The 14,487-nt window shown below is 42.4% G+C and overlaps 3 protein-coding genes across 5 annotated transcripts in view; 2 read left to right on the forward strand and 1 right to left on the reverse strand.

The window, feature by feature from the left end:
- The first annotated feature begins 1,203 nt into the window (after window positions 1–1,203).
- Window positions 1,204–3,534, forward strand: LOC308109135 (ankyrin repeat and SOCS box protein 12-like). Of its 2 annotated transcripts, XM_080462519.1 has the most exons (4): window positions 1,204–1,355; window positions 1,440–1,507; window positions 1,861–2,628; window positions 3,262–3,534. In XM_080462519.1, the coding sequence occupies exons 3-4, from the start codon at window positions 1,866–1,868 to the stop codon at window positions 3,411–3,413; spliced, it is 915 nt and encodes a 304-aa protein (XP_080318645.1). In that variant the 5' UTR covers window positions 1,204–1,355; window positions 1,440–1,507; window positions 1,861–1,865; the 3' UTR covers window positions 3,414–3,534. The 2 variants fall into 2 exon arrangements, with proteins under 2 accessions (XP_080318645.1, XP_080318644.1); XM_080462518.1 differs by lacking the exon at window positions 1,440–1,507 and having other exon boundaries at window positions 1,215–1,355.
- slc39a11 (solute carrier family 39, member 11) overlaps window positions 3,530–14,487 on the reverse strand; it is a 116,000-nt gene continuing 105,042 nt past the window's right edge. For both annotated transcript variants that reach the window (XM_080462486.1, XM_080462485.1), the window contains exons 7-10: window positions 10,615–10,684; window positions 5,433–5,531; window positions 5,176–5,334; window positions 3,530–4,598 (exon numbers count right to left, since the gene is read on the reverse strand). In XM_080462486.1, the coding sequence (XP_080318612.1) occupies window positions 4,520–4,598; window positions 5,176–5,334; window positions 5,433–5,531; window positions 10,615–10,684 (407 nt within the window). In that variant the 3' untranslated portion in view covers window positions 3,530–4,519. The remainder of the gene's footprint in view (window positions 4,599–5,175; window positions 5,335–5,432; window positions 5,532–10,614; window positions 10,685–14,487) is intronic.
- On the forward strand, window positions 6,689–9,523 carry LOC308109127 (uncharacterized protein). Its single transcript, XM_080462505.1, has 5 exons — window positions 6,689–6,807; window positions 7,043–7,151; window positions 7,324–7,597; window positions 8,074–8,196; window positions 8,315–9,523. Exons 2-5 carry the CDS (start codon window positions 7,051–7,053, stop codon window positions 8,792–8,794), a joined length of 978 nt encoding a protein of 325 aa, XP_080318631.1. The 5' UTR covers window positions 6,689–6,807; window positions 7,043–7,050; the 3' UTR covers window positions 8,795–9,523.

A 14,487-nucleotide genomic window follows, 5' to 3' on the forward strand; every position in this document is an offset into this window, starting at 1 on the left:
GAATTCAGACTTTGAAAGAAGCTTCCCCTGCTACGTTTCCACAAGCTGTCGTCCCAGCACCAACGCCGAGACCCGGTCAAACAAAGGCCCGGTGACGCACACGCAGAGAAACAGAGGTGGTGCTAAAGGAGGGGATGCCATCTGGGTTGCCTGGAGAGGGGACAGATAAAGCTGAAAATAAGGTGAAATTGTCCGTCTGTTGCTATGGAAACTATTGTACTTTCCTTCACCAGACGCATTTTCACTCCCAAGAGCAAGAGATGTGGCCAAAAAGGAGAAATTAACTTCATCTCAAGAGCAATTACACGTTTTTCAAGTTCTGAATTTATAGTTTTCAGATGTATTGAATGAATAATTTCAGGTATTTTTGGGGGGCCAGTTAAAGCAAGTGGACAATGTGTGCTGCGGAAAACTGTTGAGAGGTTTGCGCTGTTTGGATCCTAATCGCTTGCGTGCTTATGGGCCTATTTAATTTGTGGGAATTATGAGGCTTTCAATGGTAATAGGGATCCAAATTATAAAAACTAAAATCTGAAATCACTTGTTCAGGTTTAGTTAAAAAAGTGTTGTTGTTTTTTAAAGCACATCAGTCTGATTTGAACCGAGACAAAAAGGAAATAACAAAAAGGCAATGATCCATTTGTGTGCATCAATCACTGGATATGATCCATGAATGATGCAAAAAAGAAAATTGATGTAAAAGTCTGAAAGAGATGGAACTGACTTGAAAGAGAGACCTGCAGAAAAACCAAAACACTGAATGGAATCTTTTTTAACTGGCAGAACTTTGCAGCCATGTAGGTGACAACAAACCACTGAAGAGATTCACACACTTTCAGGATTATACACAATGTGGCAGATCTCCTTAATCCTGCCCAGAAATGGAGCTAATCCAACCTCCACAAATAAGTAAAGATATTCATTGCAATTTTCTATTCAAAGTAATTGTTATTTCTAATTCTTAGATTGTTCCTAATTCCGTTCCCAAATAAATCGCAAACAACTGCCAAAAAATATTATCAGACTAGTGAATGAGAGAGACACCTCATTGAGGAGATTAAACGAGAGGTAGGCACCCAATTTTTTTTTTTGATTTTCTAGTAATTACATTATTGCTGATTATTGCATTATTAATGTTGATTACATTACTGGTTGTTACACAGCTCCTCCCTGCAGTTTCAGGTTTTGACCGCGAGGGACAGCAGAGCCGGTTCAGGCCAACACAGGCCGTAGAAGTAGAAGGACGCCACTGATGGCGACTGCTTGATAATGAAAAATAACGCCGACAAAAACAGAAAGAAATAGCTTCTTCTTCATGAAGCAACTCGTTTAAAAGAAAGGAAACATTTGTCCAGGTGCGTGAACTGTGGATTACTGCTTTATAATTGAATGTGAGGATGAGTTTGAGCTGAATGTAAGCGTGTTTTCCTCGTTATTAGCTCTTGTCGGTGACGCCGTGTTTGTTGTGACGCGAAGGAAGGAAGGAAACATGAAGAAAATAACCAATGTTGGTTTGTATTTCTACGCCGGATTTCTCCTAATGTATTGATTTGTAACATCGAACGGATTTTTGTGGTGATTCTGGTGCAGATTCGAGTAGATACGTAATCGAATATTAAATTGGCGATATTATGAGTGAGGTTTGGCGTGCATGGAAAGGCCTAGATTTGGGCGTTCTCTTTCGTATTGCTGACTTTATTCTTGACACACATGTTAAATATTGTCAATTACGTTTGGAGTCGAAATATTGGGCTAATTTAACTACACTCATTTAAAAAAAGAAGTTGAGTAGTAGTGTTAATCTCTCAGCAGTAACTAACCCAAGCACCCGAATCTGTCGTTATTCCCACTTTCTTGTAGGTTTCATGCTCCAGCTGAGGACTTCTGAGGAGGAAGAAAGAAGCAGTGAAATCTCCCAGCTCAGACAGGCAGTGCTACAAAACAATGACAGACTCCTGGATGAGATGCTCTGCCAGGAAATCTACAAGAAGGTCATCAACTGCAGAGGCGGCTGGGGCATCGCGGGCACGCCGCTGCACGCCGCCGTGTCCAAAGGTCACCTCAGCTGCCTGCAGGTCCTGCTAGCCCACGGCGCCCTCGTGGACTGCATTGACGTCAAAGCCCAGACACCCCTGTTTGCGGCCGTCCGCGGGAAATATCTGGAATGCGTCTTAACGCTGCTGAGAGCCGGCGCCGATCCCGATGGGAGCCCGTCCAACAACTGCTCCCCGGTCCTCACCGCCGCCCGGGAGGGCGACGCCGAGATCCTGAAGCAGCTGCTGAAGCACGGAGCCGAGGCCAACGCGCGCTCCAAAGTCCTGCTCTGGACCTGCGGTGCCCGGGTGTCCAGCGGACCGCTGTACCTGGCCGCCGTCTACGGACACATGGAGTGCTTCAAGCTGCTGCTCCTGTTCGGGGCCGACCCGGACTACAACTGCTTGGACGCCAAGCTGCTGGGGTCCATCAAGCAGCCTAAAACTGTGCTGGAGATGTGCCTGAGGCACGGCTGCGGGGTGGAGTACATCCAGCTCCTGATCGACTTCGGCGCCAACGTCTACCTCCCTACGCTGATCATCGAGAAGTCCACCAAGCAGAACGAGGCCGTGGAGCTGCTTCTGCGGGAGAGAGGTAGTGAAAGACCCTGTTCACCGATTCTCAAAGCTGGGAGTAAATAGCTCTATTTCATTTTAACTGCATACTCTACTACTATGCGATAGCTTTTTCAATTGGTTTTCATCACGTGTTACATTTAGTTTTAATAGATGTTTTTCAAGAATATGAGTGCGACTTCTAAAGTTTAAAGTTGGGAAAGGACAGAGAACTCGCCTGTCATTTCAGTACAAGTTGCAACCTCATCAGTTTCCATTTAAATATCCAAAAGATTGTTCAATGAAAAACCAACTCAAAGAAACAACATGAAACCATGAAAAAAGTAGCTTTTGCTTGTGCTGCAGTCCTGGAGACCGTTTTGGACTCTGAAGTCTTGGTCTTGTGACGTTCTGGTCTTCATCTTGACTCGGTCTTAACGACAACATTACCTTTAACCAAAACACAAGATTCCTTTTAGATGAAAAAGCTAATTTATGTGTATTTTTTATTAAAGCTGTATGGGGCTGAAGAGCCACACGGGACTCCCCGACCTACACACACAAAGCTATAAACAGGATGTCATTTTTATTGAGTGAAGCTTTGCATCAATGTTATCAAATGCTTGTTTTGGTACTTAATCACCCATCAATTAAAAAACTTTTTTTTTTGCAGGGACTCCAAAAGCCTTGACTTCCCAGTGCCGACTCGCTGTGCGAAGATACCTCAAGCAGATCAACAAGATCCACTGCATCGACCAGCTGGAAATGCCAACGAGTCTCCTTAACTTCCTGCAATACAAGCCAACCCCACTCACTGTTCTATAGATGAGAGAATCGCTTCTTTTACGTTGTTTTCACGTCTTTGGTTCACGTGCTTTCATGACTTTTTGCGTTTTCTCATTGTTTGACTCATGCTTCAGCCGTAACATTAAACGTATGAACACCGAACGTGTCCTTGTGTTCATGGTAGTCCCCCTGCAGCAGGAAGACACTGCACGGGGTCTTGGTTTTCAGTGTTATAGAAGAGCTGTCTGCTCCATTTTAAGCAGTCACAAAGCTCTTTGACTTTAAAAACAAAGAAAATGATGTTGGGACTCAAATAGGCAGAATCGGTGCTTTTAAACCCGGAGTGTGAGCTTAAAAAACATTGTCTGTTCTGCTTTTGATGCAGGATTAACGTTTATTTTCTTTTAAATTCTCAGTTTTTAAGACGCCATCTCGTCTTCAGGTAAATACGAAAACAGAACTACCTGTTTTTCTTTTTTTAACTATATAAATACCTTAAATATTCCCCTGTTAATTTAACAGACTTAAACATCAACGGGAAACTTAAAAAAAGCCGAAACAGCTACTTCATAGCTTTGTTATCGAGAACACACAGTCTAGAGGAATTAATGAGTATAATTGTATGAAATCTGTTGCTTCAAAAAGTCTCATTTTCATGTTTTGTACAGCATGAATCACATTGTGCTTCACTCGTTTTCAAAAGGCAACATCGAATCATTCATCGGGAGAACCAGACCAGTAAACATCAAAGAATAGACTTTTCAAGTATCACCATGAGAAAACTGGAAAAAAACAAAATCAGGCTAAAACACACCCATTCACCTTTTTAAACGTATGTTTTTCATAAAGACAATCACCTGCTTTGTAGATCTGATTTTTCTTTTAAAACGTGTCAGCTGCTCTTCGACTGCACACCTCAATTAAACTAAAGAGAAACGTTCAAGTATGCCCACACGTACAACTTGTTTCATAAAACAGTTCCACATTCCCGGCGAACGACTTCAAGTGGCGATGACTCCGACTAAAGTGAAACGCTTCATTTGGTCCGCTTTAAAAAAACAAAACAAAAAAAAACAAACAAACAGAAAAACTGAGGTCGGCATCATTGTGATGTGATCACGGCCACTGAGGGTTCGGCGGTGGAGTCAACCCAGCCCCACATCTAGAGACATCATCACCACGAAGCCCAGGATGGAGGTCCAGGAGGCCAGCTTCCCGTTTCCACTGGAGAGAAGGAGCAGTAAAGGAGAAAATCAGCTGGTGCAGAGTTAGAGGAAGATGCAAACCAAACTTCTGATAACTTCTGTTTTTACTGATCGGAGTGATTAAACTTTCCCAGTGCCGCTGGAGTCAGGAATTATCAAACGGATAAAAAGTCGTCTTGTTTTTTTCGGAGTCGGAGCCACCACAGACGCCACTTTATTGAAAACCAAAGTGCTCAGACTTTGTTTCCATGGAAACGGAGGGGACAAACTTTTCTGGAACAGTTACTGAGCATGCACACCACGGTCATGGCAAATCGTTTTTCTGCACACGTGTTGAGGAAATGAACAAAAACGCCAATGGCGGTCTCCAAAGCATCACGAATCGGACATCGTTTTTTAAAACGTTGCCGCGTGAAGGCAAAAACGACGTGTTTTCACTTAAAACGTAGAAGAAAGAACTACCAATATAAAAACATCTCTATAGGTGATCGTCAAGATTCGCTGCTGCTGCTATACCCTCTCAAGTTACTAATGCCAGATCCGCACATATAGTCATCATGCTCATAATCATCCAGTTGACCGCTTCGCTCTCTCACCTGACTTGAGCTTCGGGAATAATGTCATCCACCACCACGTAGACCATCGCCCCGGCAGCGAACGCCAATGCGTAGGGCAACAGAGGTTCTGCCAACACGACGGCGAAAGCGCCCAGCAGCCCGGCAACAGGTTCAACCATCCCGCTCAGCTGGCCATACCTGTGAGGGGGTGAGGGGAAGCGGCGTTCAATGCAAAAGCCCACAACTCATGCGGACTGCTGTCCAGCAGTCGCACGGCAGGATACGGCTCCTCCTACCAGAAAGCTGTCCACGTCGACACCCCCGCGCCCCGGAGTGGCAGACTGACTGCCAGGCCTTCTGGGAAATTCTGGATTCCTATGCCAATGGCCAAATTTCTGGTGAAACAATTCAATTCAATTCAGTTCAGCTTTATTTACATAGCACCACGTACAACCCAGTCATTTTTGTGCAAATAGTTTGAATTGAACCAGAAAGAGAAACATGGACATCGTCAGCAAACCTGAACAAGAAGATCAGAAACATTTTGAACACTCGTCTCCACAAAATGCAATAATCAAGATCATTTCTTCACTGAAATCCAGGTGAAGCAGATTGAGCTGGTGGCGAGTGGTGTTTTATGGATGTTGGCTTATTCAGAATAGAACCGAACATTCTGTACTGAAAAGGTTCTTTCCTATTTGCATTTCATAGTGTCAGAAGATTATCATTTCTTTTATTGTAAAACACAGCGTCAACTGCTGATTTCTGAAAGAAAACGAAGAGTTACAGACATAAACAATATGCACCAATGCACACACGGCATGACTGACTGATAAAGGTACACCATTGGTCAGTGAAACATACAATTGATCATCTGGATGCACGGGTGAGCAAAAGTTCCTTTTATTTGTGACCAGAAACCGTGACGAAATTGCCGAACAGCACTCTTGTTGCGTTTGTTCGATTCAATATCAATTATTTCGTTTGGGCTTGACGTCGCTCCTCGAGACCTTTAAAGAGAAATCAATAAGAAACTGAGAACGTCTTCCTCTCTTTGCAGTGTCGCGATGCAGCCATGAGATGTCAGTCAGACTTCTACTCCACTGCCAAAAGTGTTTGAACCTGATAAGAGACTGCGTCGAAGGAAAGAGAATAGTTGATGCCATGTTTTCTAGACCTCAGCTTGACTGGGCGAGGACATATTTTTCCACACGTACAGGAAAATATTCCAAGTCTTGTGCGCCAGAATGGCACCTTTCACGTCTAAGTCTGGCAATGACTTTGTCAAGCTGGCCGTCTCTATGAAAACCTGAAAAGTTTTAATCCTAGAGATTCAAGAGTCAGAAAACCTATCAAAAGAGGCATATTAGAGTCTGCATTTGGCTCCAGAACACTTGGAGAACTTTCAAATAAGGCAAAAAAAAAAAAAGAAATACATGAGCAGTCAGCGCAGTGTGTCACATCAGATTGAAGTCCCGTTTGGACTTTAACAGTGCTCATCTCTTCATGCCGGTCCTCTTATCTCTCGGATATGTCAACAGATCTCTTCATTGGTGCGATGGGACCTTAAATACACACTGTTCAAACTCTAGGTTGATTAATTAACAAAAGTAACGGGACAGACAGAAGAAAATAACCAGCACTACTAGTTTTTTGGAGGCTTTGCTTGAGGTAAGCTGATTCCAATACTATTTGGACAGGTCGTCGATAAACATGTGAAACAGACCAGAGGAACATCACTCGGCTGGAGTAGCCTTTGTTAGAAGAATTGTGTGTTACTTCGCTGGTTCTTAATCTTAACTGGAAATGTATGCTCTTTCAATAAAGCATGTTGTACAACAAGGCTTTTTTTTGGGTGACGGGACGGTTCTTATGTTCTGGTTTCTTCCATGACGACCACACGAAGAGATAAACATGGGCCATGGAACGTCATCAGAAGTGCAACCAGTCAACTATACCGGATATGCTGATGTACTGTTGTCTTCAGACCACTGGCACGGTTTTGGAATTGACTGGCAAGTTGGCACAGAAAATCCGGAAAAAAACATCTGTTGTCATCACGTCTAATAAATTTAACTTTCTCTGACCAGAATCTGCATGAAGACTTGTCAAAGCAGTATAATTAATGTTCATTTGAATGTATTTAACCTGAAAATATCCATTTACCCAAGTGAAATCTCCTCCCAGTTCCCTGCAGAGATTCTCTGGACTCAACTCAACAGAAGAGCTGAATGTTTATAGAGACCAGACCTTGTACGAGGGGGATTTGATCGATGTGGGAAGTGCTGTGGAAAGAGTGGGCCAAGCAATGAGTGGCTTTTCCATGGTGCCTAACGCTGTGGGACTGGGGGCTCTCGTCATTTCCCTGATCTTGGAGGCCGTTGGCAAGGCCATGGATAAAAACACCTTGGGAACAGCGGAAATGATAGACAGGGTGTTTGCACAGGAGAAAGTCCGAGAGGTGAGATCTCCCACTAGGTCTTTGCAGTCATAAACCTGTATTTTTCAGTTTGTCACACGACAGAATATAATTGGAAAGGCCAAAGATTCTCCCCCAAAAACCAAAGTCAGCCGACTGATTGATTTGGGGCTTATTGTTCATGTGGGGTTCAGCTTTCTTTTTGGCCCCAGGCTCATGTCAGCATGAACAACGCTGAGGCTCAAAGTCAAAGTTCCGTCCCTCAAAAGTAAACAACCACCAGTTAATAACAAACGTTTGAGTCCACTGTTGATCATGGAGCGAGTAAATGTTCGATTTGAGAATGAAGGCTAATGAGGAAATTCATAGAAAATCTACTCACATATGTTGTAGCTCCATGACTGACATAGACAAGGTCATTATACAGTATATAAAAGGAAAAAAAAGTGTGTCTTTTTGCACTTTTTAACCAACATAGTGATTTAGATTCTGTTCTTTTCAACACTCTTATTGTGAAGGTCCGAGACCTGATGGAGGAGTATCTAAAGCGTCTCCGGATCAACTTGGGGAACCAGCAGCTTCAGTTAGATTCGACCCGGCAAATAGAGGCCGATCTTAGTGTCCAGCTCACAAGGCTCAAGGTGCAAATAAGCCACGTTCTTTTATCCGCATTTGAAAGATGACCCTAAGAATGACCTTGGAGTCTTGGGCCATATGTATCAATGCTCTGAAACGGTGTATTTATCTCTACTTGCAAAGAATTCCATGCTGAAGGACGGACACATGAACACTCGGTCTCTGAAGCAGTGGGTGAATGGGGCCGCTTTCCACACCCAGATGTTGATCCACGAGGCCCGACTGCAGGGGGCGGATGGATCCAGAGCCATTCAAGCAGCAGGACTCTACCAGCAACAGACCAACGTCCTTCTTCGGAAATACAAGGAGTACATACTCACTGTTCTTCATATCTTTCCAGAAAACATTCCTTGCTTCAGGGTCTGCCTACGGCGAGAAAAGTGGTATTGTCGAGTGATCTTCACTGAGAGCGAGAGTTCCTCTCGACATCCACGAGTCCTTGAATTTGAACATGACTGTGTCACACAAGTCCGCGAAGACAAAGTCGTTGAGGCACTCTTTGCTGAACCGCGGGTTTCTTGGGCAAATACTTTTTTTTCAAACTTACAAGCAGACATTCCAACACTCGTGCACCAAAATGGCCCATTTTACATCAGGAACTAGCATCAGCCAAGTGCAGAGAGTCAGAAAAACAGGCTGCGATGGAAAAAAAAAAGGTTCAGAGGGAAGTCTGAAGTTGTCAGACTAAGGCTGCCACATTTAGTCTAACTGCTGCTGTTATGATGTTTAGGGCAGTGTAATATAGAAGATCGATGGTTCTACCAAATGTTTTTTAATAGCTTCTTCTCACCTTCATGTCCAGGTGTGATAATGTCTTAGATGTGCTTTTCTTCTCGTCTTTCCTCTAAGAAATCCAACAATTCTGTTAGTTTTCCAAGTTCGCACATGAGCAACACTGCCCCCGCAGGTATCCAGTGGTATCGCTCTGTTAGCTCTCTTGATACATATTGCATTGCGCAAGATGGACAGAAGACCGTGTTCATATCCATCTGTGTATCTAGCGTCGGGCGTATCACAATTAATTCCACTACTCCACACACACACACAACAATTGCTATACTTGAATTAAACTTTAGCCATTTATTCTGTTTGGACTTTTGATTTCATGCCTCTTTACAGATGTTAGCAATGTTAACGGACGATGAACAAACGGTTTTGTTGCCTTGTTAATTTCATTACATTCCAGCTTTCATGTTTCCTTGACCAATAAAGGAACTTCGGTCAGAAGCTTAACCTCCGTCTTACATTGCTGGTCTTGGTTTCTGCTCACTTACCTGTGGCTGCCTTGTTTTGTTGAAAGGCAAATAAAACAAACACTTTGTCTTGCATCTTAACAATGGTTTGACTTGATTTTGTTCTTCTCCTCTGGCCTCATGGAGTTAAATAAGAGTTGTATTAAAGCCGCTGTAAAATCAGGATTTGTTCCTCAGTATTATAATAACTGTATAAACAACTACTAACAACATTATCCATAAAAATGAATCCAAAAATGATCATACTACCTGAGAAACACACAAAGCATCAATCAATTTAATTTGCAGCAAACCAAGTAAAGACTTTTGAATTAATTCACAGTGTTTCCTTAGAACAATCTCATTCTAATCTACAGTAACAACAGTTTCCGCAGTTCCAAAATGTGACCACTGGGTCTCAGCAGCGTGCAATAAACTGTTGACATAGTCTTCAGCTCAACTTGGAATTGTGTACACGCACTCTTAAGAGGACAAAATCCACATTTTGAGTGTAAAATGTAACATACAACTTGCTGCTGAAATATTGAGATATTCCTTGAGTTGAGAGGAACATAAGTGAGCTGCTTTACCTGAAAAATATGAGATTGTCACTTGATATAGAATGATCTTTAAAAAAAAAAAAAAAAAAGGAAGTAAATCATTTCAGTAAGAAGGGAACACAAACTCAAATCATAAAAACAATAATGTCTATCCACAGTTTCCCGTCTGGACTTTACAGGTAGATTGCTCCATTTCTCTACATCGAAAATCATATCGCAAACTGCACAGGTAGAGGTCACGGTTAAAGTCAGGTGTAGTCGAAAGCATAGTAACGAGGTGTCTGTGTTACACTCACATGAGCTCTAGTACAGGATTAAGAGGGAGGTTGAGCTGTACTGACACTTCTACTACACGACCACTAGCTGTCAGCAGCACACAGTATGAAAACCTGAACACATTCTTACAGTAACCCCAACCACACAGAGGCAAACCCTATTGAATCCCCTTTATAAATCTTAATTTGACTAAATGAAGATCTCAAGTGACTTGGTGTATTTTTTTTAAATTGAAAAAACAACTATTTTATAACCAGTCATAGCATTCAAATGGAGGTTTTAAAAATAAATATGTTAACCAAAAGATAAATCGATTCATTTGTAAAAGCGTGTACCTGCCTTGATAATACCTTACCTGGCACTCTCAAAGGTAGCAGATGAAGTCTTTCCTATTGCGCCAAAGGCCACTCCAACAGCCAAGCCCTCTACACACATACAAAAAACAACACAAATAAACATCTTTTATTACCCTGAACAAAGAAAGTGAGCTGAAAAGAAAGGATATGTCTGTCCATCTTTCATATCTGTTACTTCCACATCAATCAAGGCTATATTTATTTATTGGCAGGGTACAACCTGTACAGGTTGCTAGACCACAACAGAACCCACACTGGCAGGAAGTGGAAGGAAAACATTGAAACCCCACATAGAAAGGTCCCGAAGGCATCCCCACCTGACCGTGGTGGGACAATTTGCGTGTCTCCATGATCCCAAGATCCTGACATGTCGGCTGGAGACTAATATTCCGAGCAGGGTCACCCAATCTGAACAGGTCGATGCACAGAGACCAGACAAGGAGTGATCCCCTGGTCCTCCATGCTGGGGATTGAGTGGTAGGTCAATTACCTCCATTCTTAAAAACCTTTTTCAGTTACAGAGAATGCAACCCAATTACTCCTGGTATAAATATGAGAAGTCCAAACCAGGACTACCAAGACATGGAGTGGCCAAACCTACATGTCGGGAGCTGCTCAGTGGATACCTCTGGTTCTAAGCAGGAGCACCAGCAGACTTTGTACATGGAACGTTAGAACCACGTATGAGCCTGGAAAGACCCTGCAGCACTGCATAATGTAATAATGATGCAATATGTAAATGCATTTTGTCATACATTTTGCGAAATTTAGTAATAACTTGTTACATATAGCGACAGTTAATACAAAATGTGGGTTAAATGATTAAATGCACCCAGAGGCACTTACAATCCGGTTTCATTTTCTTCAAGAAAATAGAAATGTCTGGTGGAAATACTGATCGTCTTGACTGGAAATCCACCAGCTACAATGGTCGGTGATCTAAAAAGTCAAACCTGATTTAGAGCCTTGAGTTCTACCATTGCTGTGTTGGCAGCATAATTCTAGTCCAACTGAATCTTAATTTTTTTTCTCATTACTAAACATAGAACCATGTATACGGATAAAAGGCAAAATGTATTACATAATGCACCAAATTATTATAATAATTTTTTTAAGAAAAGAGCAGAACACCCACATTTAGTAACAACTGTTGCAATATGTAACAAGTTATTACAAAATGCTGCAAAGTTTATTAGAAAATGTGGTGTTGTCACATAATGAGTTGAAAATGTATTACATTATTACATATTGCACCATTATTACATGATGCGGCGCTGCAGACCCACAAAAATCGCAATGGAAATATCAAGGGAATCAGAGGAACTGCCTTAATCTGAGTCCGAATGGCCCTACCCTCCTCTTAGGAGCAGTGGGGTTAGGACAGCATAGCATTCAATCTGGTCTCACGGGTGTAAAATCAAGTTTAAGACATATTTGCCAATGTGCTAATAGAGGAGATTCGGTCCTAATCTTCAACGGTGATGATTTGTCTGCTACTTCGAACCTGGAGGTTTTGTGTAGATGTGAAGAGCTTCCTGTGCTCAGCCTCAGCAGCATCCCTCTCCTCTGATGTCCCATTTGTCTCATTTGTTATGCCTGTCGCATACACTTAAACGACACACCATTCAAACTGAAGCCGAAAAGGTCACAGAGTGCGACGTATCCGCGACTATCTGAAACGTGTGTGTGTTATATCAGAGTCATATCTACAAGCAGTTCTTTTTTTCCTTTTTCTTTTTTTGCACCCAAATGAAGAAAGTTGCTCTCTCTCCTAACATGTATAGTCCCGTCGTGGCATTAACAGTTTGGTTATCACAAAGTTAAAACATGCAAATTCCTATTTTGTGAGTTTTTTCTCGTCACGGTCACCTTTATAAAAAGCGATAAGGGCGAGGATCCAGGAGGAAATTATGCCCACAAGTTATTAGTAGAGCTGCTTAGTCGCTGTCCTCTAAAACTGCATGTGACTGCACTGGTTTCCGTTTCAAAAGGTTGACGTGTAAATAGAAAAGAACAGATTGAAAATTCTTAAAATGCCAAACGTTTGTGACAAAAAAAGGCAAAGACGGTGCGATTAAACGCTTCAGTTGAACGTGAATTCGGTCAATTTATGTTAAAAATGAATAGTAATATGTTTCACTGAAGACAGCGATGGAGAGAGCAAACAGCTCTAGTCTAACTAGTAACAAGCCTTTAAAAACTAATTATTTTGAAATCGCCATTAGTCATTTCATAGGAATACTCAAATACCAATGAGTTATGTCCAGCACTACAGTAAAGCCACTTTAAAAAGTGAAAATGACACCGATATTCTCGTAAAAGAAAATGGATTTCCTCCAAACGTTGTTCAGTTGTTCTTACACACACGTTTATTAATAGACTCCACCAGTTTGCCTTGCAAAATGAAACGGCGGCAGAGAATAGCAATGGTGTAAAAATAAAGACAGACGTTTGAAGAAAAACTAAAGCAAATAGCGTCCAAATCAAAGAAGGAGAGCACAAAGGTAACAAAAGTGGATGAGGAGGCTGATGTAAAGAGCCCCGGGACCCGCGCCGCCGTAATCGAACACCTGTCATTTTCTCTGATGACAAAGCCCGCCGGTTCCAATCAACGTCTCGCCATTACAGGAAACCTGTGGGTCCCCTTTGCTTTCTGTCTCAATCCTCTGGAAGTGTCAGTCGAGAGTATGTGAACCGAAAAACCTCCACTGGAGTTTGAATAAAACATAAGCTGAGAGAGTTACAGTGTTCGGCGAAGCGAGCACAAGGCCAGGAGCCAAAACCAACCGACTTCAACATATCAAAGATGCAGGACCAAAGTAAAATGTTTGGGGGGGGGGGGGGGGGGGGGGGGGTTTCTGCGCAAAGAAATGCGATTGTATATAATATCACACATCTTCCTCAACAGCAACAGCTGAGATTAATTTCAATGATGCGACAGGAAAAAGTCCCACATCGGTAATAAAATCTGTTTTCCTCCCTTTTTTTTTTTTGCACTTTTGGCTGCAGGACATGGCTTCCTGAACAACAGCTGCTCACCTGCACACAGCTGGATGAAGTGTTTCCAGAGTAAAACGAGACAGGTTTCCCTCCAAAACAGAGTTCAGGCTTAGCAGGGGGAGGCTAAACACCAACACACCTGCCAGGTTGTTCTCGCAACAGTCTAGTTTTAGTGTTTCTGCTCTCATTTGAAAGCAAATAATGGATCTGTCTTAGGTTATAGTCAATGGTGCCAACTTCAGCTCAACGCCTTTATTAACTGATTGGGTTTTTGTGCATCTCCCAGAGATTGGCGTGTGTTTCTTTTGGGTAATTGGTGGCCCTAATCTTATTTTTGACCTGCCCAGTGTTTGACCTATCACTCCATTGTTCGCCGACATCGGCTCCAGAACTTTAAGACCCCCCCATCCTTGTAAAATTCCATCCAATCACTTGGTAAAGTCGTGTTTGCGTTGCTGTTTTTCACTCCCGGTTGATAGATTTGATACATTTGTTGTTGACACGGTGCTCTTCAAAGAAATCCGGTTTCTTTCAAAGTTCGGGGTCAGTTTAAAGATTCTGGGTCCAGTTGAAAAAGTAGGAGGGGCCGCGTGATAGTCTGGGTCTCATTCAAAGAGTCTGAGTGTGAAGCCAAGACGTCAAGCTTATTTATAGAGTCTAAATTTAGATCAAAGAGTCCCAATGCAGTTCAAAGCAGCAAGTGAACAGCGTGGTTTTATGCGTTCAAGTATTTTGAACACGTTTTATTTCAAGAATCTGTGTCTACTTTGTACTTGTGCTCTAAAGTGTCCTGGTCAAGGATAAAGAATCTGGTTATAGGGTGGTAGACGTTTCTGGGCTTCTTTAGAAAAAAAAAAAGGTCAACTTTTGGG

Source organism: Lipophrys pholis (genome assembly GCF_963383615.2).
Source record: "Lipophrys pholis genome assembly, chromosome: 1".
Taxonomy (NCBI): Eukaryota; Metazoa; Chordata; class Actinopteri; order Blenniiformes; family Blenniidae; genus Lipophrys; species Lipophrys pholis.